The 27,713-nt window shown below is 39.6% G+C and overlaps 1 protein-coding gene and 1 long non-coding RNA gene across 3 annotated transcripts in view; both read right to left on the bottom strand.

The window, feature by feature from the left end:
* Positions 1 to 408: 408 nt before the first annotated feature.
* LOC134801192 (uncharacterized) overlaps positions 409 to 27,713 on the bottom strand; it is a 298,318-nt gene continuing 271,013 nt past the window's right edge. The window contains exon 2 of the long non-coding RNA XR_010145637.1: positions 409 to 3,064. This is a non-coding gene — a long non-coding RNA (uncharacterized LOC134801192). The remainder of the gene's footprint in view (positions 3,065 to 27,713) is intronic.
* LOC134801102 (lateral signaling target protein 2 homolog) overlaps positions 4,509 to 27,713 on the bottom strand; it is a 57,849-nt gene continuing 34,644 nt past the window's right edge. Inside the window, exons 3-14 of one of the 2 annotated variants that reach the window (XM_063773628.1) lie at positions 22,152 to 22,289; positions 21,270 to 21,460; positions 19,834 to 19,981; positions 19,259 to 19,364; positions 18,723 to 18,878; positions 17,973 to 18,078; positions 15,447 to 16,883; positions 14,356 to 14,436; positions 11,497 to 11,714; positions 11,152 to 11,326; positions 10,428 to 10,564; positions 4,509 to 4,700 (exon numbers count right to left, since the gene is read on the bottom strand). In XM_063773628.1, coding sequence (XP_063629698.1) covers positions 4,567 to 4,700; positions 10,428 to 10,564; positions 11,152 to 11,326; positions 11,497 to 11,714; positions 14,356 to 14,436; positions 15,447 to 16,883; positions 17,973 to 18,078; positions 18,723 to 18,878; positions 19,259 to 19,364; positions 19,834 to 19,981; positions 21,270 to 21,460; positions 22,152 to 22,289 — 3,027 coding nt within the window. In that variant the 3' untranslated portion in view covers positions 4,509 to 4,566. Of the gene's footprint in view, positions 4,701 to 10,427; positions 10,565 to 11,151; positions 11,327 to 11,496; positions 11,715 to 14,355; positions 14,437 to 15,446; positions 16,884 to 17,972; positions 18,079 to 18,722; positions 18,879 to 19,258; positions 19,365 to 19,833; positions 19,982 to 20,520; positions 20,673 to 21,269; positions 21,461 to 22,151; positions 22,290 to 27,713 lie in introns of those variants that run through there. The other variant, XM_063773627.1, reaches the window with a different exon arrangement.

The raw sequence follows: 27,713 nt of genomic DNA, 5'->3' as shown, positions 1-27,713 counted from the left end.
CTAGCGAAGTAAAATATGTAGGCGACAATTTAACACATTCAGTGCCAGCCCGTGCTACGCGCTACGAGCGTAGCCGATAACACGGGAAAAACCGTATGTAGCGAAAAGCGCCTACGAACAGTGAACTCCCCTAGGGAGTCGCTGACAGTTAAAGTGTTAAGTGGCGAAGTGTTCACCCTTTATCGCCACTCCAGCTAGATGGTTCTTTGGGGTTTCCATCGAGGATTATTGTAGAACAGTAATCAGACATATCGGAGTAGCCAAAATACTCACAAATATCTGAGCACACCTCTATCTTAGTGTTAAGGCGTATGTTCAGATGTTTTGGTCATGTTGTCCGCTTTAATATATCTGATGAGATGTGTGATGACACTGATGACTATATAAAAATGTAAATAAAAACTTCACTTTAGCTAATAATCTGACATTTATTATACACGATTAAAATATGTAACGGATTATCACTTACTCGTCTTGTGGTCACCGGATCCTGTCATCCAATCTTATAATACAAACGCTACACAGTAAGGTACCTGAGGGTATACTAACAATAACTTTTACAAAATTTACATACACGTAACATTACTTACACTTAAACCTAACACCATTGGTTACAAAAGTGGAATAAAGGGGTTTAAAGAGTTGTTAAAAATATAAACGCTTTAATATTATTAAAATAGTATTTTTTTCTAACATCGCTACTTAGCCTAGGTATTTAATTATTGAATCTGTTTGGGGCAGGCATGTCATTCTGTACAAAAAAACACTCGCATTTATATTGTGTTAATAATGGGTCTTTTACTCAGCCTGGTCCCTTTTTATACAGCACAACACATTTTTTTGCAGTCACATATGAAAGACTATAACTAATGGCCGGTTGTTACCCACGTCAAGTGGGGCTGTCAAGTATTGAAGACATAGTTGCATGCTCACATAAAACATTTGATTGACCATCGATATACTAAGAATGGGAGAGTAACCAAAAGATCAAATCCTGTAGCTACTAATAAGAAGTATTTAGTGCCAAATCTTGTACCCGGATTTTTACAGGCATAAGTTGTGTTCTCGCGCGCGAGTCCATACTTGAAGTCGCGCTTGATGTATGGAGTCGCGCGCGAGAACGCAACTCATGCTAGACCGCCTGGTGTAGGTAAACAAGACCTGCTGAAACTGAAAGAATAGTGACATTGAAGTTAAATAAACTATAGATGTAATATTTTGGCGTTACTGTTCTAGTATTATTATATTTCGACTGTCATTTTACATAGTTTGGGTACAGTGACCTAGCTGTCATCTCCATTATAACCTTAAAACGCAAAATTTTATTGTACCCAAGCTATGAGAAAAATACTATAAACATGATTGGCAAGAAATTTTAATGTCGAAGAAAGTACAGCGTAATATATATCCTGTCCAAAGGCACACTCTTTAAAACAATACCTACCATTCGACGAAGCCGTCTAGACAGGGCAATCGTGTGGGGTGCGAGGGGCGAGGGGAGGGTCGCGCGCACCCGAGCTGCGTACATAGCCATTGTTAGTAGCTCGGTACTACTTACAGGGCTAGCGTGTCTTATAGTAACAAGTGTAAAAGTCTTGGGCAGTTATGTAAAAGTCTGTGACAACCCTACTGTGTTCTTGTGCGGTGTCAGTATTTACCCAAACATCAAAGGTGTCTGTCCACTGTTACTTTTTACACTGTGCCAAAGGTTTATGTATACATTGGTAATTTGCATTTATGTAAATATGAACTTAGTACATAATTATAATATAATAACATGAGTAAATAAAACGACAACTACTAATGATGTAAGCAAGTGACTGCAAATAATACTGCCTAATATAGTATGAAATAGGTATAATTATGCATTGATAACATCTTTAAATATTCATTTATTAGAGAGCTACCTATTACAATGGAAAACTTTTATAGAATCATTAAATATTTTTGTTTATATATCAGTCAATATTGAAGAATTATACCTATTTATATTTAATTATAACCAACATAACTATATTACATTTATCCAACAATCTAGGTGATACTAAAACATTTATTAAAAACATAGTTTTGGAATAAACTTTGAATGTGATATAGGTAATAGTGTTCGTAATATGGGTAAATAGCAACATTATGTCACGAATTAAACACTTTTGTGACATGTTACGCAGCGTACTACGTAGGCGAACAACACGCGAACGCGACGCGAAGCGATGCGGCGCGGGGTGAATCAATCCTTTTGATACGTATAGAAGTGTCCTACGTGGGCGATCTCGTTGCGAACACGAACGCCTTGGGCCCGACGCGCCGCTTCGCTTCGCGTTCGCGAGTTGTTCCCTTACGTAAGACGCAGCGTCACTAGATGCAACCTTTAGACCAGGGAATCTATTCGACTCTGACATATGGCGGCAACGTATGACCTGTCCCTTTGACGAGTCGAGTAGGCTCCAAAGCCCTATTTCACTATCGTGTTTCGCCGTACATTTTGAGGTCGGCAGTAGTTGAACCAGCGGACTATGATGGACATGGTTGTCGAAGTGTTTACGAATAGACGGATACTTTAGCCTGTCATTATCGCATCCATCATATGTCCGTAGAAAAGACACGTTAGCGAAGAGGTCTGACATTATATGTTCGTATATTAGGCTGCGTTTCCACTAGAGATGTGCGAGGATGTGTAGTGGGTGATGTGTTTTTCAGAGCCAATAGAATCACTTAATTTGTTGTCCTCGCTCAGCGTGTAGTATTTCCATTGGTTGTGGTGTATTATAGGGAGACAGTTTATTGAGTTAGTAGTAAACGAACCATTCGATAGAGCGCCTGTGTTTGATCTAAATACCCCTCCCGTCACCTCATGGCGACCGTGACGCGTTTTGCCTACTAAGACTAGTTTGCGTTTTACTAATACTCGCGGACGAGGAGGCCGTAATAAATCAAACACAGGCGCTCTATCGAATGGCCCGTTTACTATTACTAACTCATTAAAGTGTCTCCCTATACTACACCACATGGTACTTAACAAACACATCCCTCGCTACGCATCCTCGCACATATCTGGTGGAAACTCAGTCTAAGGCTCATTAGCAGGATAAACGGTTCTGTATTATATGTCATAGGGTAATTCGCCAGTAACTGGCCACCTGTTAGTAACTGGCCACCCTAAACTAAAAATGAATTCTGTTCACCTATAAACAGAATTCATTTTAGTATAAGATGGCTAGTTATTGAAGGCTGGACAGTTATTGAAACCTTATACTAAAATGAATTCTGTTTATAGATGAATAGAATTCATGTTTAGTTTAGGGTGGCCAGTTAGTGGCTGGTGGCCAGTTACAGGCGAATTACCCTAACATAGTAATGTAATGATCCATGTTAGCTTGTCTATCTTTTAAAATGGCAGTACTTTGTTATACCATAATGCAATTTCAATAAATCTTACATTACAATGTATTAAAGTGTGATATTGGCCTGATTAGGTAAATGTTTTTAGGACGAAATAGTTTCTTGCCAAACGAGACGCATGCTCATATAGCAACTTATGCTTTAGGATGGTATTTCATCTGTCCAATATCATGGTCCAATTTGTATTTGTGTCTCTCATTGTTCTTAATGAGAGAGTGAGATGCAATACACATTGGACAAAGAAATTGGACAGGTGTAATACCACCTTTAGGCGCAGAATAAACTGGCAAATGATAGATGGGTGGTGTTTCCATTAAAAAAACCGTTGAAGTCGATGCGCGTTTTACAAGGTCAAAGGAAGTTAGACCTATGTTTAAGGAGTTATATCCTCGGCCCAGTCATACAAAATGAAAAATCGAAAATTTGCCATTGAAATTAGAACCTAGAGTGTAGGAAATAGAATTGATTTTGCGTTGTTGGAAAATTGAACGAAACAAAGCTAAACCGACTCTGTTTTCATTGAATAGGATTTAAATTTCATCGAACTGAAGAGGTACTATGTAGGACCTTGGGCCTTAGGAGGTTAAAGTACAGTATAGTATACTATAACGCCTGAAACATAAGGTCTAAATTTCTTTGGCCATGTAAGACGCACCCAGACAAAAGTAAGGACACGAAAAACGAAGAATTTCGTACATTGACCCGCCTGTCCCTGTCTATCGTACGAGCATAATTATATAACTGTCCCGCTCGCAGTGTCATTGACCGCGAGCATCATGGGCGGGATAGCAATTTATAATTACGCGCGTGCGATAGAGATAGGAACATACGGGTCAATGTACGAAATTCTTAAGGCCTGTGCACACCGGCTTGCGTGTGCGTGACGTGCACGTGCCCGTGCGCTTAAATGTAGGAGCCGCACACGCACACGTCACGCAAGCGGTGTGCCGACTCTCGTAAGGATCTGTATACTACAACGCCGCACGCACACATGTGTACGTCACGCACACGCCACCGATGCACAGGCATTTAAGCTAAGTCTTTACAACTGTTTCATATGAATCGTACATATTGTATTGCAGTCATTCCGTTTTCGACCTAACGGCATGGACATAAGGTATGTTTCACCTCGACACGGGCTATTTATTCCGCATGTCGACTCAATCACCGGTAGTGCGCGCGCCGGCAGCCTCGGGCGATGGATCGGAAGCACTCCTCGCACACGCGCACCGGCTTCAGCTGCCCGAAGCGGGGGAGCGGGATGGAGTTAGAGCTGCATGATGCGCAGAATACTTTGCCTGTGAAAAAACAGATTTCGTTAGTGTGGAGATTCCTTTTTGCCAAAGCAGCCAAGTTTGAGGGAGTTGAAAATTAGTAGACATGCCATGGTACGGAAATCGAATTACCTATTACATGGGAATTATTTAGTTAAATTATGTTTTATCCCTTTTTTACAAATACATACTTAAGTCAGAATGACAGATAAAAACAAACGATTATTAGCTAATTGAGTTTTGTAGTGCGTTTATAAAGGGGTTAGTGTCTCTCAAACAAACCCATTTCGTCAGTAGAAAAAGGCGCGAAAATAAAATTTTCTATGGGAAGTCAACTCTTCGTGCGTACATTTTTTAAATTTTCCGCCTTATTCTACTAATAAAGTGGGTGTGCCAGAGTATAAGTACGCACGTCATGTCTGCAAACGCGTGTCTAAGTTCCTTAGCGCAGTCTGTTGGCAATATTTTGGCGTAACCATGGCAACGCGGTACAAGAACTTTCAGCGTTCGGCTTTTACATCAGTCAAATCTTACAATAAAAAAACAATGCGTGATGTAGGTCTGTATTTTTTCTACATTGTTTGGAGTCCTTGGAGGAATGTGAGACTGTGTTTTGCAAGCAAAAAAAAGTTGTGCTCTCTGCGTAATTTGCGAAAAACTCCTAAAATTTCGGACTTTTTTTGAGATTTTACGGTTTCATTATAAAACTATGGGTTTTTGGTCAAAATTTGCTGTGTAATGTTGAAAGTATATTAAATTTGGAACAATTTAAGCCCATAAACAGCGCTGTATGTCAAATAGTTCTTGAGATATAGAGCTTTAAAAAAAAGGGATTTTTTTTCTTGAATGAAATTTTTAGTTTTTCCTATATTTTAAGACAAATATCGGCACAAACGCTCATGCTATGAGGTATATTGCAATAAACAAAGTTGTAGCAATTTAATTACCTTTCATTTAAGTGCAAAAAAGCGTCAGTAAGTCATACAGTTCTCTAGTTATCGTAAAAAAATGAAATTGCTATAATGGGGAAGGCACCTAATGTATTGTTTAAGGCATTGTCAAAATCCCTACAAAAGGCAGTACCATCGACGAGAACGCAATCTACGATTAGCTTTTACCGGTTTTCCCCGATAGCAGCAGAGCGATGTCGGAGATCAACCATTTTTAAAATGCACCCCCCTCTTAAGGACTTCATTCATTCAGTAATTAAATCAAGATACAATCTGTAGTTTGGCTTGTTTCTCGGCCCCACTTTTTGGTTGTAGCCATAGATCCCACGATGCCGATTCTGATTTATGTTTTTGGATTTGGATTTGTATTTATGGTTTTGAACTTGTTTTGATACGACCTTGACAATAGTTCACGGTAATTGGCGTGGTGTTGGTGAAACACCCTGAAATTACTGGAAGTCATGTCATTAGTATCTAGCTCGCGCTCGCTTATTGGTGCTCTTGAGTGTACTCTGAGTCGTGGTAATACAAGATCACGATAATATCCTAAGATACTAACCATAACATATTGATTCATCAGAATCAGCTACCATTACCCACTCTAGGTAAACGTTTGTGTTATAGGGCATGTATGTGACTCAGTCTTGTCATGTAACCAGTATATTAAAACTTCTTCAATGGTTTACCGTATTTACACAATACATTACAAATTCATTTCCAATGGTTGTTAAGGCTAAATGAATGTGGAGCTACTGCTCAGAGAGTTGTCAATCCACGGATTGTAACTAGCAATACTTCCTTCACTAGTAGTATTTACTGTATAAATGTATTAATAGTAAAAAATAAAAATTATTGGAAAGTAAATGGGTCAATTTGTCAATAGAAAAAAAGTATTTGTTTGGTTTTATGAAACCACGATACAAGTAAAACTTTTTTCGGATTGTAGATATAGGCATTTAACTGAAAATATTCGGAAATTTATCCGATTTAGGGTGTTAAGAACGGGTTTTTAATCTTAACTTAATAAATATTCTCTTTAATTATCTTATAAAAGCTCGCCCAACGCCAATCACGCCAATGTAATTCACGCCAGTTACTCAACATGATGCTGTAGTTCATAATATCGCTTATACGCGACGCGAGTCAAGGGCTAAAGCAACCGGTATAAAGTAAGCTTTCCGATATGAAACAAATGTATGCAATCCGCCCGGCTTGGCAGATCATGTTAACACACACTTATCTATACTTACCTACGTCTTTCGTTCAGTTCTTTTTCTATTAATGATATGGTTTGTCAATTTATACACCTATCTAGTAAAGACTAATAGGATATTGCTAGTTAAAACCCGTGGATTATAACGTATTGTGTAAATACGGTAAACCATTGAAGAAGTTTTAATATACTGGTTACATGACAAGACTGAGTCACATACATGCCCTATAACACAAACGTTTACCTAGAGTGGGTAATAGTAGCTGATTCTGATGTATCAATTTGTTATGGTTAGGATTTTATCGTGATCTTGTATTACCATGACTCAGAGTACATACACTCAAGAGCACCAATAAGCGAGCGCGAGCTAGATACTAATGACATGACTTCCAGTAATTTCTGGGTGTTTCACCAACACCACGCCAATTACCGTGAACTATTGTCAAGGTCGTATCAAAACAAGTTCAAAACCATAAATACAAATCCAAATCCAAAAACATAAATCAGAATCGGCATCGTGGGATCTATGGCTACAACCAAAAAGTGGGGCCGAGAAACAAGCCAAACTACAGATTGTATCTTGATTTAATTACTGAATGAATGAAGTCCTTAAGAGGGGGGTGCATTTAAAAAATGGTTGATCTCTGGCATTGCTCTGCTTCTATCGGGAAAAACCGGTAATAGATAATCGTAGATTGCGTTCTCGACGATGGTACTGCCTTTTGAAGGGATTTTGACAATGCATAAAACAATACATTAGTTGCCTTCCCAATTATAGCCATTTCATTTTTTTACGATAACTAGAGAATTGTAAGACTTACTGACTTTTACTAGCACTTAAATGAAAGGTAATTAAATTTGCTACAACTTCATTCCTTGCAATATATCTCATAGCATGAGCGGTTGTGCCGATATTTGTCTTAAAAAATAGGAAAAACTAAAAATTTCATTCCAAGGAAAAAAATATCCTTTTTTAAAGCCCCATATCTCAAGAACTATTTGACATACGTCACTGTTTATAGGCTTAAATTGTTCCAAATTTAATATACTTTCAACATTACATAGCAAGTTTTGATCAAAAACCCATAGTTTTATAATGAAACTGTAAAATCTGAAAAAAGTCCGAAATTTTAGCAGTTTTTTGCAAATTACGCAGAGAGCACAACTTTTTTTTGCTTGCAAAACATAGTCTGACATTCCTCCAAGGACTCCACACAATATACAAAAAATACAGAACTACATCACGCATTGTTTTTTTAAGAGATTTTTTTGTAAGATTTCACTGGTGTATTTTTAAATGAAATGAGATAGCTCCGTTCGGGGCGGAATTGGAACGAAGCTATTCTGTCTATTCCATCTGAAGTACTATTCTTCTTCTTCTTCCTCGCGTTATCCCGGCATTTCGCCAGGGCTAATGGGAGCCTGGGGTCCGCTTGACACCTAATCCCAAGAATTGACGTAGGCACTAGTTTTTACGAAAGCGATTGCCATCTGACCTTCCAACCCAGAGGGGAAATTAGGCCTTATTGGGATTAGTCCGGTTTCCTCACGATGTTTTCCTTCACCGAAAAGCGACTGGTAAATATCAAATGATATTTCGTACATAAGTTCCGAAAAACTCATTGGTACCGGGGTTTGAACCCGCGACCTCCGGATTGAAAGTCGTACGCTTTTACCGCTAGGCCACCAGCGATAATAAATTTGTATCTGAAGTACTATTATCATTATGAAATAAATAAAATAAACTATTACTTATTCCGCTGGATGCGGGTGGCGCAAGACCGGTCATTGTGGCACTGTTTGGGGGAGGCCTATGTCCAGCAGTGGACGTCCTCTGGCTGATATGATGATGATGATTACTTATTCTGTGACAGTTTAACAGCCGTATTCGAACAATGAGATACGTCAAATACTAGATATTGAAACGATATGGATTGGATATGTCAGTGTCAAACAAGTAACACTGACATATCCAATCCATATGTGACGTCCCACGGTCAAAGGTACCTTATGGCGGGTATGGAGTTATGCATACCCCAGTAATCTACAATAAATAAGCTATCGATAACACAAAAGATCAACCTTCTAGGTTACGTAGTTACAGAGATATGATTTTTTGAAAATAATGTTGTGAAATGAGCAACTTTACGATAGAGAAGTTTTAAGTTTAGCCGCCTAAAAAACTATGTTCCTGAAGTAAGTTACATAGTTGACTACAAATAATAATACCTTATATATCTGAGATTTAAAAAATATTGCGACTTGTTCTGTAATGCAAATAGAAACTTTTGATATCAACTGATTTATGTGTATACTAACCAATCTCTTGAAAATAAAGTTTTATTTCATTTTCACGATTGATTGCAATGAGCTCTCAAGATTTAAATTTTATCTATTAGAAAACGACACTGACAGACAGTTTAAGCAAAAAACAATACCGATTTAGAGGTGAAAATATATTTTCTGACTTTTTCATATAAAATCACAAAATTGAATATTTTTACTTTTAATGTGACACACAATCAATTTTTCTGAGCACATATGAAAGAAATTCTGTCATTCAAATGAAATAAATCCTAAAACCCCAACTAAATACTATATTTAACCCCTTATGCCACTTTAAACTTACATAACAATAACAGTATTTGCTCCATACATTTACGAAAAGGTACCTTATGGAAATAAATCTAATAATACATCACTACAAAATATCAATCATATTACAGTTTATCTTTTATGAATAGAAAATATTAATTTACATTAAACTGCCCCAATTTTAATTAGTTCTTCGTCATAATAATCTTAAAAAAGACCAATAATTTGTATGTAATGAAAAGGTACCTTGTGGTCAAGTTACATGATGAGGCATGATGATGATGGAACAGTTAGGATAAACTAATAATATTTTGGGGTTAAGATGGTATAAATAGTCTATTTCTTATCAATAATATATTTCGGTTGCTATTGAAGATAAGCGGCATTGAGGTTCAATGACCTCAGATATTCCATAAGGTAATGCGTCGGGTATTGGCATTTTTCAGCAAACCAATGGCTGATTTAGTGCATGCGACCAAACCAAATGAAGATTATTCTAGTTAAGAAAGACTTGACGAGAGTAACTTTGGTATAATAGCAGTCTACTTGGATTTGTGATGTCGGTCTATGTAAGGTTATAATATTTGCGAGGCGCCCCAACCAGAACTGAAATTATCAAATTAGTTTTGCAGAATGCTAATACAGTTCTCTACCAAACTTCTTTTCCCGTATTGACTAGTTTTTTTGGGAATTTACAATCTTTTTTCCATAAGGTACCTTTTCTACTAAACTCTGAGACGACATTACTAGGCTTATAACTAACTTATAACAAAAATAAAAACAGGTAAACAAACGTTACGCATTAAGGTTTCAGATCACACAATAAAAAAAATTGAGCATTTTTTCACCTCTTTACAAAACATTTCATATCTCCGAAACTAGAAACCCTCATAAGGTACCTTTTCCCGTGGAACGTCACATATCGTTTCAATATCTAGTATTTGACGTATCTCATTGTTCGAATACGGCTGTAAGACAATGAAATATACATACCGCAGTTCCTACAATGATGGCGGCGACGGAAGGCGGTGAAGTGCGAGTCGCAGCGCATGCAAGATGGCGCCGCGATGTCGGGAACCCATTCGGGTGCTCGCTCCACTCGGTCGCTAGCCGGCGTGTCTGCCCGCTCCCTACAAATAATACATTATAAATACAGAAAAATAGCAAATTCAACGCTGTGAAGGGTCTACCTTAAAAATAAAACTTGTTAGTGCCATTTTATGCCAATAAGCTGGTTCTGCTTTCTACTCACGCTCCCTTGCACATGATAAGGTCTATAGTCCGTTTTTTTTGCATTAGAAAGAAGGTAAGCGATCTTGACATGTATTTTAATTGAAAAACGCTTTTTAAAAATCAGTAACTATTACTTATGAAAGCAGAAGAATTTAAATGATCGTATAAGATTTATAATTGTTACATATTTGCCGTAGCTTATTTTCCAATAAAAAGACACTTCAAGATTGTTTACCTTATTTCTAAAGCTAAAAAAACTAACTATACCACCTTGTCATCTTCATTGAAAATTTCAACTTAGCTTAGCTAAGTAGTTAGGTGGCGACAGCGACACGCGCGGCTTATGCTAGCCACCAAAATTGGTGTGGGACGGATGTACTTGTAGCTACTTGTTGCGACGCGACGAAATCGCGGAGTGAGCCACGCCTGACTATAGTAAGTAAACATAGGCAGCTAGTTCATTTCACAGTAAATATAATCGAACCTGATGGTGAGATCTCCTGTGGAGACGGAGGGGTGCAGGGAGGGCCGCTCGGGCGGCTTGTCCGTCTGTCTGTCCGCCGTGCTGCGTGTCCTTCTGTCTGAACCCTCGGAAGGCGTGTCCGATGTACTGTCCGCGTACACTTCCTCGGCAGAGTAGACGCTGTCGAATGAGCTTCCTGAAATGAAATAAATGTCTAATCAAATCAAATATCATTTATTTTCAGGCAACTAAGGCCAATATAAAGTATGTATCTATATACATACTTTACAAACTAGCATATAGGTTCCGACGCTTCCGGTGTCTATTTCATAAGAATCACAGGCATTAATAGTGGAATTTCCTTACCGTTCTGAATGACCTGGTCCTCCGTGGCCGCGTATTCGATATCGCACTTGTCCGGCTCCGCTTCCGGTTCCGGGTCCGGGTCCGGCGCGTCCGGCGTCTGGTTCATGAGGAACACGGACTTCAGTATGTTACGTAGGTCCGCGGCGAAGTTCGTTTGGAGTTGGTCCGCGACGCCAGCGATGCAGACGAACAGACGGTGGATTAGGTCTTCGCTTGATCTGGAAAATAAAAGTCATTCATCAAGTTCATTTTGGGACTATTAATTTCGTTACCAAGACTCGGAACCGGTTTTTTCTTCCTACAAAAAATACCGGTATTCTTAATTTCTTTTTCGTTCTTTGGTTTATTATTTCATTTTTAATGGGACAATGTAATAATACGAAGTTGTTACCTAAACCCATGATTCAATGCTACGTAAAGAGCATACAATAATAAAATATATAGGACTATTTCGGGTTTTAAAAAAACCAGTTCCGAGCCCTGTTCGTTACAATGTCGTGTGCTTAGTGCACAGAACACCGCCTCTAGAAACCTAATATTGGCCATTTTGTTCCCGACGCAAATCACCAAACTGTGAGGTGCGGGAGGGGTGCTCACGGCGTTGCGATTGGTCGTTTCAAACATGGCGCGCTGACACGTGCAAGCGTAGGGATGGGACATGTTCATTACAGGTAGTGGGTACTGCTACCAGTGATACCGAAATTTATTGTGGTAAAATTGTTACCAATTTAGAATACTTAGAGTAAACTTACTTAATAATTATATTGATTAATTTAATATTTCATTAAGTAATTTAACAATGTACCTGAAATGTTTACTTAACATATTAGGGCATTTCTGTTTAAAGTACCCAGAACATGAATTTTAAATTTTAGAATTTTTATATTATTTCCACTCAGAATCGCAATCTCTTTCGATACGAGAAAAAAGTGTCGCCAAAATCTCATACAATTATTTTCTTTTGTCCGTTTTATTAAGGTCATAGAAGGTTGTATTGAAAACATATTCAAATGGACCAATAACATATGCCTATTACAAATCAACTCCGAGTTGTCTCGCACTTCTTTAAAGTTCATCATCAGGTCCATTTCGTGACATGAGACCTAACTGCTCACCTAGAGGATTCTAAAAAACCCATACAACATATGTCTAAGACATACCAACACCGAGTTCCCTCGCACTTCTTTGAAGTTCATCATCAGGTCCATCTCGTGACATGAGACCTAACTGCTCACCTAGAGGATTCTAAAAAACCCATACAACATATGTCTATCACAAACCAACACCGAGATCCCTCGCACTTCTTTGGAGGTCATCATCAGGTCCATCTCGTGACATGAGACCTAACTGCTCACCTAGAGGATTCTAAAAAACCCATACAACATATGTATATCACAAACCAACACCGAGTTCCCTCGCACTTCTTTGAAGTTCATCATCAGGTCCATCTCGTGACATGCGGCCTAACTGCTCCGCCAGGCCAGCCTAGAGGATTCTAAAAAACTTACACAACATATTACCTATATATTAGGGTGTTTCATTTTTCCGAATTTTCGATTTTTATCTGACTTTGCTCGAATTCTTGTTCCAACTGATAAAAAAATATTATACGTTAAAAAAAATTAAAATCGGTCAACATTTAGAGGTTGCACAACTTCAACAAAGATTTTTCAAATAACCAACGACTCTACATCGGAGGGTAGAAAATGGTTTAAGCGGCTACCATTAAAGCGGAGAGTAGTGTGATACTGAACCTTCTACATATAAATACATTTTAAAATTAGTAGTAAACTTGGATTTTGGTTACTCGATAAATGTTCTAATTATGATTTTTCAGTTTTTCCACCTGTTTCCAAAGGAAAAGTGCTTTTATCGTGTTTTAGACGCAAAATTCAGTTTTCTCATTCGATTTTAGTATCAGTTCATTATATTTTGTCATTTTAGAACATAGTTCATTTTCACGCAATGTATGGGGTTCTCACTCTACCTTTTCAACTTGTGCAACCTCTAAACGTTATTCAATTCTTTTGAAAATTTAAATAGATAGTTTTTACTGTGGGGAGACTCCATTGGTGAGCAAAGTCAGGAAAAATATTACAACTTTTTTTTCTCCATACAAAAGTGAATCACCCTACTATATATTATGTCTAAAATGGTACAATACGGTATGACGAAGCACGAAGTTTCCGCAACTGAAAAACCATCATCGTCACATCACTAGTCGAAAGGGAAAGGGATAGCGCATTGCATTTTCAAGTTGACGAAAAGGGACGGAGATACTTCGCCTCTGCTTACGACCAGTATAAAATGAACCCCGCGGACAAGAAACATTATTCAATGAAATAATGAATTTGACTTTCCTGTGGGATGTTATTCCATCTGTTTCGTAAGTCGATGTCTTAGATGACTTGCCACACCATTTTACGCTGCAATATCCCATGATTTCCCAATGAATTCAATAGTTTACGATTTATTTTCTTAGACTCGTGCACACTGCTAACAGGTCGTAACCTTGGGCGCAACTGATCGGAGCGGCGCGCGAACAATCTTATATTTGACCTATACACCATACGGGCGGTGGCCGCGAGTCGTCCTATAAGCTCGGTCTATAGGGGTTGGTCCGTGGCTTAGTGTTAGGCGGACTTATAAAAGAACCGAATGCCTCGAAAGGAATTTGTCGTGTAAAGCATCTCGGTGTAAAGCCTGCCCGAGGCAAACGCACGCGCGACCATGATGTATCGGGCCTCGGGGGAGGTACATCTTCACAGCAATCACCTCTCAAGTCAGCTCATTCTGTGTGAACTTGCATATTATAGATGGCGCTATTTATTTGTGTCTTCAAGCGTATGAAAATCTTACTTGAACTTGCCCCTCGCCTGTTGTCTCGCGGCGAGCTCTTGAGCTTGTAGCGCCAACGCGATCTGCTCATCGTCCGCCGTACTGAAAATACAACATCATTATCAAGTATGTCCTACAATATCATCGCTACTGCCAAAGAGAATAGATAGTATAGAGGGGTCCTGTCATAGTAAATTTTGTAGTCACAGTAAATTTACTGCTATCTATCGACACACGATTAAAACTCAAAATGAAAACGTATAAAATTATCAAAAAATGTATATATATGAATAAATGATTTTATTATTTTTATATCATTTTGACCCATGTTCATTCACTGAATTCTATGTGTTAAAATTGTTAAATATGAAACGGTGTCGTCACGCCATAGCCTGCATTAGGGTGCATAGGCTAAAGGTGTGTGCGCCATCTATCCGAGAATAACTTTTTCTTGATTTCCGAGGCACATTTTTTCCTTAGACTTTATTCATCTTATACGAAGTTGCATATGTCTTTGCTACTGCCATTCACAATATCTATACCGCATTGCCAAAAGGATAGCCTCATAAGGCCCAGCCATACAAATGAAAAATCTATAATTTGCCATTGAAATTAGAACATATAGTTTAGGAAATAGAGTTGATTTTGCGTTGTTGGAAAATTTAACGAGACAAAGCAAAAGCGACTCTGTTCCAATTGAATAAGATTTACATTTCATCGAACTTAAGAGATACTATAGGTAGAACCTTGGGCCTTAGGAGGATGGTGGAATCAAGCACAATGTAAAAACAATTATATGTATGCTGACTTTAGACAAAAACTTTAGATCAGTCGTAAAATCGATGATCGTCAAATAAGATTTCTTCGGTTCTTTATATGATTGAATACATTTTACATAGTCTGACAAATAACTGCATACATCTTTAGTCTAAACTCTAAATGATAAATTTAAATAAATGGGAATTTTCACTTAATTGTGCACCTTTTAACTGCCGGTTAGCAATCGTTACAAAACTGACGGCCAATGTCAAATGCCATACATTTTGTCTTAAGTCGCGCTTTAAAGTACAAGTTAAATGAAAATGCCCAAATACAGCTTATCTATCTCTCACCTTTCGTCAACAAAGTGATCCAAATTCAATCTCAGCGGGCTCTGTGCCTGCGCCGACCGGTTGTCCAAGATCACGGTCCCGGGCGACCACATTTTCTTCTTCTTCTTGCTTTTACTCGACTTTCTTAATCGCCTCTCTTCTTTCTTCTGCCGCGAACTACTAGGCGAGGAGTTAGTCATGGAATTATTGTCTTGAGTACTTAAATCGGCCACTATGTTTCTTGCCAACTCGTTTATAACCTCTTCCGCCATTCTTAACTCTTCAGATTTTGTATTTACAGCTTCGTCACTTAACCTATCCGTATTTACATTAATCGACGATGACGCTTCGTTCTTTTGAGTATCTGTCTCTTCATAATTTATGTTAACGCTAACATCACCGTTATTTACACTGGAAAAGGAACTTTCTAATGTGTTAATAGCTTTGTCTTCTTCCGTTTTTAATACCCTGTTCTGTTGCATGAAGTGGTTCTCTTTGATTTCTTTGTTTTCTGTGTCTGGGGATCTATCTAAGCTAGTATTTTCAGTACTGACACCAGAATCCACAGGCGATTCGTGTTCGCTCTCATAACCAAGCATGAACTTCACTTTATCATCATCACTATTCTCTATATGCGTTTTCGCTGATGTGAAACTATTATTATCATTTGCAACTTCATTGTTATCAATGAAATTCTGTCGGAATTCTTCATTAGTTAGTAATAACGAGCTCAGATTAGCGTTAGCTATACATATGTTAGTATTTACAATATCAGCGTCAATATTGTCCGGTATAATTAAAGGGAGATCCGTCGCTATTGCACTTTCTTCTTCTTGAGTGAAGACTGCAGAATTATTGTGTGAGAGAGAAGCTAATACTACGGGTTCGTGGCTTATCGCGTTCGGTATTAAATATCCGTGACTAGTGGAAGGCATGCAGCTCAGTTGTTCGTTCTTAGGCCCGCTGAAGTAAGGCTCAGTCGGTTCGCTGGATATTAAAGTGGGGACATCGTTCGTGGAGAACGAATGTATTTGGTTATGATCTAGTATGTCTACGTCGCTAACTATTGAGGATAATCTATCTGCTATTTCAGTGACCTGCTCGTTAAGGGAGGTCACCAGGTCGTGGTCAGGTAACTGCCTGTTGGAGGGTTCGCCCGAGTTGCCCGCGTTGATGACTAAAGGGTCGAACATCATGAGACCGTTGGTGGAGAGGTTCCGTAAGGAGGATAAGTCGCTGCTTTCCGTTCTGCTGGTTTTGCGGGTCTTAGCGTCTAGGAGGTCGTTTTGGAATGTGTCTATGCTGGCGGTGTCGGACGGGGGAGGGTCGGAGGGGTGTTCTTGGGGCGAAGTGGAGTCGCTGTCCGTGTCGAGGCGACGCAGGCCGTCGATGATTGGCGTCATCACTTCTATGTAGTCCGGCAGGTAGTCGTTCTCAGTGATGGTTGGCTCGGTGGAACTGTGGAAAAAAAAATCAAGTTACAATAATGGGTTCAAACTTCAACCAAGACTTTTTGATTATAATCATCGGATGAGTGTGTGAAAATGTAGGCGAATTCAAACAGTGTAATAGCAATAGTGATAACTGATAAGATAAAGTTCTCATGGAAGGCATTCTAAGGTTGCTGTGACTCTTGAAAACTTGGAGTTACCAAGTTACGATATCAAAAAGACCTACATCGTCTATATATATCTCAGATGTCGAATGAGTTATGGGCCAAAATCACAAATCTGGGGTCTGGCAAATCCCGTTGGCGATGGCAGAAAGAACTGGACCCTTTAGAAGTGGTGAGGTACAGTACTGGACTAGAAGATCAGATAAATGAAAAGTTTTTGACAAAAATTTCATTTTTGGAGCTTTTATCGCCGACTGTACTTTTCTTAGGACAGACAACTAATACTCATTGAGACAATTCTAAAAACCCCTAACACAATTAGGTTGCGTTGTTTCATCACAGAGTTCCTATGGCCACCTCCTGTCTCCATCATCAGATCAGCTCGATGGTACCATAATATTGCATTGTCATCCGATTTATACATGCATGCAAAATTTCAGCTCAATCGGAAACCGGGAAGTGATCAAATTTAACTTGCAAGATTTGATTACAGACCGAGAGACAGACAACGGGACAGGTGAAAGTAAATAAAAGCTTGTAAATGTAAAAAAGAGAGGTTGCGAAACGACACTGGTGAATTGTGCTAGCACATCATCATCATCATTATTCTTAAGAGCCTTGTCGGTGGAGTAATCGCCATTCCGTTCTTTTCTCTGCCACTGTTTTGAGCTCCTGATACGTCACTAGGTTATTTTTTTCTTTGGCCAGGTCAATATATGCACGTCTCGGTCTTCCTCTGCCTCTCTGTTTTTCTATTCTGCCTTCAATTGCCTTATTTCTAGCACATATTGAATTGAATTTTTTATTGTCATATTGTGAGTTACAATGATCTTAAAATTATGTTAGGGTAGAATCATCATAATCAACCGCGATGCGGCGTACAATGTTAAGACTAAAACTAGTCTTACAGCTAAATACTTATACAAAAATACCTCTGGGTATAGAGATCGCGGCAAGGGGCGTGGTCAGCGTAGAAGCGAGACACGAACTCGCCGATATCAGGGTACTGACACGACGGGTCCTCCGAAGGTTCTGCACCTGTAAGTATAAGAAAAACCCTGAGTGAACCGGACATACAACAAAGCCTAGGTTCCCGTATCGTTCAGAGGTCAGAGTCACTTTTTAAAACGCAGTGCTAGCGCCAATTTTTGGAATCCCGTTGCCAAAACGGACCGTGAGGTCTTTTAACTGGGCAAACCCTAAGATGAGGAGGAATATCAACTTACCGTGAGGTATCTCCAGGCCAGCTAAACTGGAGACGTCTTCGTTGGTACAGAGTAACCACTCGAGGGCTATAAGCCCCTGCCGGTCTAGTGTCCACATGAGAGAGCGGATCTTGTGCGAGGGTCATTGCCTTCATCACATCTTGTGATCATCGGAGTCTGTTTGTCCTTTTACAGGAGAAAGCGTATGTTTATAGTGAGATAAATAGGAAATAAATAGCATCAACTTACCGTGAGGTATCTCCAGGCCAGCTAAACTGGAGACGTCTTCGTTGGTACAGAGTAACCGCTCGAGGGCTATAAGCCCCTGCTGGTCTACTGTCCACATGAGAGAGCGGGTCTTGTGAGAGGGTCATTGCCTTCATCACATCTTGTGATCATCGGAGTCTGTTTGTCCTTTTACAGGAGAAAGCGTATGTTTATAGTGAGATAAATAGGAAATAAATAGCATCAACTTACCATGAGGTATCTCCAGGCCAGCTAAACTGGAGACGTCTTCGTTGGTACAGAGCAACCGCTCGAGGGCTATAAGCTCCCGCCGGTCTAACGTCCACAGGAGAGAGCGGATCTTGTGAAGAAGGGTGCGGAATGGACGGAACATGTCTGACATCTCCTCTGAAATACACAGAAAAGCTTTTCGTTAAATCAAAGTATTAATTACGGCTACGGAGACAGAGCACAGAGATTCTAACTAAATATTTGAAGTATAATGTTCTGGAAATATGGTATCACGCTTACTTAAGTTACTTACGCCGAATCTGCACATGATAGAAGTATTGTTTTCTTTACACATCAGATCTAGATCTAGATCCTGACATTCTAAGTTTATTATAACTCGACAATATTTAAGGAAGTTCATTAACTTTAATTGACTTTAAATTGAGAAGTTATTCAAAATTAGACCTTTGTAGTCCTTATCCATGTCAGATCATGTTATAGATAAATTGGGCATTATATTTCAACATGGCAATCAATAATTGACTATTTAAACTTACCTGGTGACTTATCTATGCTCAAAGGCCCGCTGGAGTATATTAATAGCCCGCTGACGATGGCGAGCCTCGGCACGGCGAACATCAAGGCTGGATCGTACGAGTCCACCTGAAAACACAATTTGGGTTATTTTCAACCGTCACAGCATAAGTTCGTTAATTGTCCAGATTATCCTTTCATCATCAGAGCAGGGTAATCGTTACTCACTCGCTTTCTTTTAAATTTTCTCTAACACAGTTATTAGCATGTTGACAGAAGAAAATGTGAGGATTCATGTTCTATCTAACCGGACAATTGCCTCGCCATGAGACGGTTCAGTCGCTACTCTAGTAGGGTAACGACCGAACCTAGGTAATCTTAATCAGAACCGAATCAGATACATAGCATAATAAGATACTTCGTTTTAATAGTAAGATCACGTTGTTCCTACTAGGAACTTCTTGGGTAAGCAGCGACTGCGAAGGACAAAGCCCATCGTAAATTATGCGAGAACAGCAGACTTAAGAGTTGTTGCGCCTCGAACTCGTGAGGAGTCTTCACTGTAATGCTCAATCTCCGCTCAGAAGTAGGATCTAACCTGTTCCTGTGTGAGCAGCGACTGCTTCAAAGCCCTCCGTAGACTCTCGGAGAACAGCACACAGATGAGCTGCTGCGCTTCGAACTCGTGGGGGGTCTTCACGTTCACCATGGCGCTCACGTAGCAAAGCTCGAATTCTGCGAACAACCTGAAAAAAAGGCAAATAACTTTACACATCTGATTTATTAAACTGATTTCCGCTAGAACGACTATAGAAAAGTTTCTTATAACTGTCACCTCTCATGAGTAAAATGACATTACACTTTACACCAGTTTGATATCTCAAGGGCGATCAGATAAGAGCGACTTATGGTGGTCACGACCCTCAGACATGGCGGAGCGATCGTTGATGGCTACAAAGCTCCAACGCTAGCTAGTTCTAGGGCAACCAACTGGACGTTTCCCACTAACACTCTCCTCACAGGATGACCCTCTCCCATCCTTTTCAGACGTCCAAGCCAACAGACACTTGTGGGTTTGTTTTGTTTTGACACACAAACTTACTTGTCAAATATCCTAAGACTCACCCAGCATGTAGTCCTGCTGCGACAGAGCCAGGCCTCTGGGTTGCAAGCATTGCTCTCTGAGCAACGACCGGACGGTTTCCAGGATCATGGTGAGAGCTTTGGCTAGGGGGCGCATGGCGGCTAATTCCTCCTCTCCTTCTCGATTATAAGTAACACTCACTTGTCAAATATCCTAAGACTCTCATGCAGCATGTCGTCCTGCTGCGACAGAGCCAGGCCTCTGGGTCGCAAGCATTGCTCTCTGAGCAACGACCGGACGGTTTCCAGGATCATGGTGAGAGCTTTGGCTAGGGGGCGCATGGCGGCTAATTCCTCCTCTCCTTCTCGATTATAAGTAACACTCACTTGTCAAATATCCTAAGACTCTCATGCAGCATGTCGTCCTGCTGCGACAGAGCCAGGCCTCTGGGTCGCAAGCATTGCTCTCTGAGCAACGACCGGACGGTTTCCAGGATCATGGTGAGAGCTTTGGCTAGGGGGCGCATGGCGGCTAATTCCTCCTCTCCTTCTCGATTATAAGTAACACTCACTTGTCAAATATCCTAAGACTCTCACCCAGCATGTAGTCCTGCTGCGACAGAGCCAGGCCTCTGGGTCGCAAGCATTGCTCTCTGAGCAACGACCGGACGGTTTCCAGGATCATGGTGAGAGCTTTGGCTAGGGGGCGCATGGCGGCTAATTCCTCCTCTCCTTCTCGATTATAAGTAACACTCACTTGTCAAATATCCTAAGACAATATAAGAAGATATATCTCATGCAGCATGTCGTCCTGCTGCGACAGAGCCAGGCCTCTGGGTCGCAAGGTCTGAGGAACAACCGGACGGTCTCCAGGCTTCTGGTGAGAGCTCTGGCTAGGGGGCGCATGGCGGCTAATTCCTCCTCTCCTTCTCGATTATAAGTAACACTCACTTGTCAAATATCCTAAGACTTTCATGAAGCATGTCGTCTTGCTGCGACAGAGCCAGTCCTCTGGGTCGCAAGCATTGCTCTCTGAGCAACGACCGGACGGTCTCCAGGCTTCTGGTGAGAGCTTTGGCCAGGGGGCGCATCGCGGCTGATTCCTCCTCGCGATTCATTATGGATGAACCGGCGGCTAGACACTGGAAGTAGATAAATTGACGGTTAAAAACTGGAGTGACACTTCGACAGGTGAGCATTTGGAGAGATGATGAATGATTGTGTCATGTCATACATTATGCGTTTAACATTTACTCATCAAAACGGATATGGCAAAAATAAAAATGCTTTTATTTCATGATTACCACTGTATTCACAATATTTGTTTGGTACTATAAATAGTAAACATATATGCCTACATGATATATACGTTAAATATTTCCTAAATGTAAAACTTTCCGAAAAATATTTTTTTTTGTTTCTTTTCGTTCTCCTGTAAACCATGTACGTGGCGTATGACACAAACGTATTCTCACCCGACGTTGTATGAGGAACGTCAAACTCAGACAGAAGCATATGCGAGATAGCATGAAGTAGCTGAACAAACAAACAAACAAAGTAGCTGAAACAAAGATGAACAGAAAAGGAAAACTGCTGCGTCGACCTCAAGTAAATGGGATATAGGAGGATTTATAGAGATGCAGTCACAGCTATGAATTATCCATAATCTCGTCAAGAATGATCAACTATGAAGAACAGCTGTTGTCTGTACTAACCTATGTACCGAACCACAACTGTCCAGCCGAGTTATCCTAAAGCACGTCTTCTGGAAACTTGACTCGCTGAGAAGCTGATTTGTGATTCGTGATCATAACTAAGGAAATATGTACTAACCTCAGCACCGAACCACAGCTGGCCAGCCAAGTTGTCCTGGAGCACGTCCTCTGGAAACTTGACGCGGAAGCCTCTCGCCACGCGCTCGTCGCCGAGGAGCTGGTCCATGATCTGGCTGATGATGTTCAGCACTCGATCCTGGAACAGAAGTTTAAGAATGAATACTCATTTGTTGTTTTGAAGCTTTGTGAGAATAAAGAACCAACAACTACAAAATTACAGTCAGTATGATATGAAGAGTCCAGAGGAAGAAATAACAGTTTTTATGACATTGAAGCTTCTTACATTTGCTTAAAAATATAGCCTTTGTCACTTAGGCTACAAAAACGAATAGATTGACACCTCATTCGTCAAAATCGTCTAATAGTAGAGTCAGAACACTACGATTTGGAAACACGACGACACATACGTAGACTGTTAAAATCACAACCCTTCCTCATTGTCTTTGCCGTGATAGGGTTAAGTGTGCATTTATTACTAAACGGCTCGAGGCGCGACCTCGTTAGCGGACGCGGGGTGGTTGGCGAAATGCCACGGCACGCACAACCTTTAAGGGTGACATGTCTGATAAAATAACAATGCTATGGAATTTCATAAGGGGTATTTTTTTGGCCGCCTACTCAAGGTTGATGTAATTGTAAGGTATTGAGGTTGATGTATGTGTATGGCATAAACGGTTTGACAGTGTGTATTATATATATAAGAGGTACATATATCAAACAAGACACTGATAATATTTTTACAGTTACGAGCTATGCTCGCGAATTGCTATTTTCACTTACCTACTCCCACCAACTTCTAAAAACTAAGTATCTAGCCTACGTCTAACCCCAGGCCCAGAACTGAAGCGTTAGATACAGGGGTGTAGCCGCACATCACAATTATAATATTATATTACGGATGTTTGTTGTTTGTAGTAACAAGTATATTAGTGTGAAGAGTGTTAAATAAGTAAATAATAATAAAACAACGCTTGAAAGCAATGAAATACATTGTCAAACAACATAGAAACAAATGTATTCATCTTTTATTGTACTCAATTCTCTGAACTAAGATACAGCACATAGTTGCCTCTATTGACAATGAGTCACCATACCATCCACATACTGATAATTCGTAATCCTTATTCCAAAGACATAAGGCCTGTGGTTAGTTAAATAATTGCTATTAGCATGCAGCCACGTTCAGTACTAGCACGTGTATCACAATGTCAGTCTGTATGTCAGTCAAAAAAGGTACCTTTGAGTAAGTAAAACGTGTCACATAAGCCATTTTTGCGCGGAGGTGTGTATCAATCATATGGGACGCAATCGTAACCTCGTATCTTCTAGTTGAAGTATAGCAGTTTCAACTTTGTTCCGAGAGTTCAAAGTTCAATATCGCGATAATGGTAAAAACGTGATGAGGTCTAGTAAATTAGTTTTGTTTATTATAGATAACAAACAAATGTGTCGTTCTGAGAAAAAAGAGACTGTAGGGCGTCTCAAACTGAGGCCATTTAAATTAATTATTTAATACAAACGCTACGCTTCTCCACGTTGGCGCCTGTATTGCTCTAAGGTCACTTTTTAGACAGAATTACACAATAAAACATCAGCTTTGAAACAATAACATTACAATTGTATTTAAATTAATTCATTCGTACAAAGCAATGTCAATCGTAATGTATTTATAATAAAGTCGACTATTTTTAAGTGTAAGTATAAAAAGAATTTCTTATGCAAGAGATAAGTGGTATAAATTAATTATAAATGTTGAATGTCAAGTACGACACACGCTACTTTTAATTGCCAACATGGTAATCGTATCATAAATAAACATAAGTACCTAAGTATGGCAAATGCTTAGCCACTTAATTGGTTGAAATCAGGTGTTTTTCTTTTGTTTGTAAATACTGTAGATAATATTAATTAAGTGTTCTAAAGTTTTTGTTATTGCAAGTTACTGTCGGGGTTAAACACACAATACTTGTGGCCATAAGCTAATCAAACTAAGTACGTAAAATGATCTGTGGACCTTATTATCAAGACAATGACCAAATAAGATTTTTGATAAAAGCTTTAATCGTTGACTGTACTTTTCTTTCAACAGGCAACTAATACTCAAGAAACTCGAACAGTTGCGTTGTTTTATCACAGAGTTCCTGTGGCCACCTCCTGTGTGTTGGACCAGCAATGTACGGCATTTTTTTTTTGTCAGGTGACAATTGTAACAGCGGTGAAACAGGGGCCTGGTTAAGTGGTCATACGAATAAAACCGGGCAAGTGCCAGTCGGACTCGCACATGAAGGGTTCCGTACCATTATCTATAAAAACGGTCACCCATCCAAGTACTCACCACGCCCGACGTTGCTTAACTTCGGTCAAAAATCACGTTTCTTGTATGGGAGCCCCACTTAAATCTTTATTTTATTCTGTTTTTAGTATTTGTTGTTATAGCGGCAACAGAAATACATCATCTGTGAAAATTTCAGCTGTCTATCACAGATCACGAGATACAGCCTGGTGACAGACGGACGGACGGACGGACGTACGGACGGACAGCGGAGTCTTAGTAATAGGGTCCCGTTTTTACCCTTTGGGTACGGAACCCTAAAAAAATGGCATGAAGGAGGCAGTTTATGACTAAGTGACTGCAATTTCTTGGATGTTTTGAAACAATTGGGAACGGATTTCTATTTCGGACGGAAAAAGTCATTTTCCAATATCATGTAGGTAAAACTAAAAACATTGAAACATATATTTTTTCACCACACCAGCTCGGAAAGGCTAACTGCACTCCAAAAACTGATAGCAAAGTTGCATTTTATTCACATGTGAGGCAAAGTAATCAAATGCAAATTTTGAGTTGTTTTGTTATGTATTATACCAATAATTGACATTTAAATGATGATTTTGGATGATAAATATTTAATAACATTCATTTGGATTTGATTTTGTTTGATATTTCGGGTTGGTGTGGTGAAAAATTGTGTGTTTCACTCGGGGGCAGATTTTATTTAACCCTCGTGGTTTGAAACCCTCGCAACGCTCAAGATTCCATTTTTCGAACCACTCGCTCGTGGTTCAATTTTGGAATCTTTCGCTTGCCCGAGCAAATTAATATTAGCACGAGCGGGTAAACAACAACTTTGCCCCCTTGTAAAACAAATAACTATTAAAGCTGGCTCCAATTTCACCACGGTGACAGGTGCGACAATTGTAAAACATCACTGTTGCTGACGTCACAGGCATCCATGGGCTACGGTTACCGCTTACCATCGGGCGGGCCGTATTCCTGTTTGCCACCATCATTGTTTTATTAAAAAAAACTTTATTATATCGGAAAAAAACAGATATTTCTCTTGCTAAGTTTATGACAATTGTCACAAAAACACTACAATTGTCGCGAAATTCCGACATATAACTCATTACCTGTCAAGAATTACCTACAATTCTTCTAAATCTTGACAATTGTCAGAAACTTCGCAAAAGAAATATCTGTTTTTTTCCGATATATTAATAAAGTTTTTTTTAATAAAACAATGATGGTGGCAAACAGGAATACGGCCCGCCCGATGGTAAGTAGTAACCGTAGCCCATGGATGCCTGTGACGTCAGCAACAGTGATTTTACAATTGTCGCACCTGTCACCGTGGTGAAATTGGGGCCTGGTATTTTATAGTAACTATATCGATAAGCCAGTGCAAACTTTCTACCGTTTGTGTCCAACGTTCAAGTAATTGGAAAGCTGCAGAACAGGTGCGTTTTGTATTAATTCAATGTTCCATTTATCTTCAAATAGGCACTACATTGTATAAAACAAGCGTCTATATACACCGCCCGATTCGAACTTTAAGATACGTCAATTAAAAGACCTAGAAACGATATGGATTAGATGTGTCAGTGTCAAAAGTGACGTTTTTGTTTGAAGAAACGTCATATTTGACGCTGACACATCTAATCTAAATCGTTTCTAGATCTATTAACTGACGTATCTTAAAGTTCGAATCGGGCCGAATGTCTATACAGTCGTTCGACGAGGGGCGAGGGGCGAGGGGCAGGGGGGGTCACCCGAGCTGCATACATCGCTGTCATCGCATTGTTAGTAGCTCGGTACACGTCAAAGGCCGTCGGACCACTGTTACTTTTTACACAGAGTACCTTAAACATGCTAAACATTGCCTAATATGCCAAACATTGCGCGGTTTCGAAAAAATAGTGACTCCACCAAACAGTTGTTGTTGACTGTATTTCAAATAAATTATTTCACACCATTCACACCATTATTAGAATAACGTGGGCCACGGTTATTTTTAGACACCATTTGTGACGTTTTCAACCAAAAGGTACCACATTGTCGGTGGTGGATAAGGTTGATTTCAAATTGAAGCTATATGGAAATAGCGCCTTATTGGCAACCGACAATAAGTACCGTTTTAATTGAAAATGGCACATTTATGTTTAATCAATCGAAAAGAATTCTAAGTAGGTAACTTGAGCGTGACGTCACACGTCATATAAGTAAACTATAGAGTGAATAATCGTTTTGACAGTTTGAAAATTCCTTATTGGTCACCATTATTAGCTGTTTGCTAGAGAATCAACGTTTTAATCTAATTCTTCAATGATCGCCTTTCTAGAGTTTCTACCATTATTAGAAATTCTTAAAGGCAACATCTGTCTCTATTAGAGACTCACTGGTTTTACAGCAACGTTTAGCATGATGTTAAACAAGTTTACGTTAGATATACTAAACTGTGTTTATGTTAACGTCTGTGCTTCGAATTCAGTCACAACTATGACTCAGATAGTAAGTATATTTTCGTACTATGTTAAGATAGGATCGAATCCTTGTGCTCTTGGTCACTTTACCGAAAAGCCAAATATATGGAGTTATAGTCGAATGCAGGCGAAGGTTGATCCAAATTTGGTAACGTAAAGGGCCGGATGGTTTAAACGCATAAGGTAAACGATGCTACTGTTGCCCAAAGATTGGCCCGTTCAGCCTTATTTAAAGGTAACTTCCCTACAAAAATATGGGCACATGACTGTACCATCTTATCTTCTTATCTTTTCTTATTGTTTTCGGGGGCCCTTGCGGATACACTTCGACCCATAGGGATCTTTTGTGCAATTACCCCTAGAGAAGATCCGTCAACTACTCAAGAGCTTTTCCCACCATATCCATGCATGTGTTGGATGATGGAGCTCATGGGTAGCGTTTTAAAGTCCTTTGGTTCCAGATATCCTGCTCCAAAGTCCTTCATTCTTTATCTGGCGAGGGCGTGACATTCACACATTAAGTGTTTCACTGTCTCTTCCTCTTCGCCACACATACGACAATCGGCGTTGTAACTGTACCATAGGGCGTTATTGGGTTGCTTACCCTACAGCTAAAGATTTTCTACTGTTTTACAGGAAGAGACGGATGTATAATTTTATCTCTGTCATGCGACAAACGTGACTATGATAAGTCTACAACATAGTAAGTTTCCTATTATATGATAAGAAAGTTAAGTTATTCCGCTTTCACACAAAGATTCCAATATTGCTAATAAATTTTGCATACATACTAGTTGCA

The sequence above is a fragment of the Cydia splendana genome, chromosome 21 (genome assembly GCF_910591565.1).
Source record: "Cydia splendana chromosome 21, ilCydSple1.2, whole genome shotgun sequence".
NCBI classification, from domain to species: domain Eukaryota; kingdom Metazoa; phylum Arthropoda; class Insecta; order Lepidoptera; family Tortricidae; genus Cydia; species Cydia splendana.
This window is presented reverse-complemented; position numbering and strand designations above follow the sequence as displayed.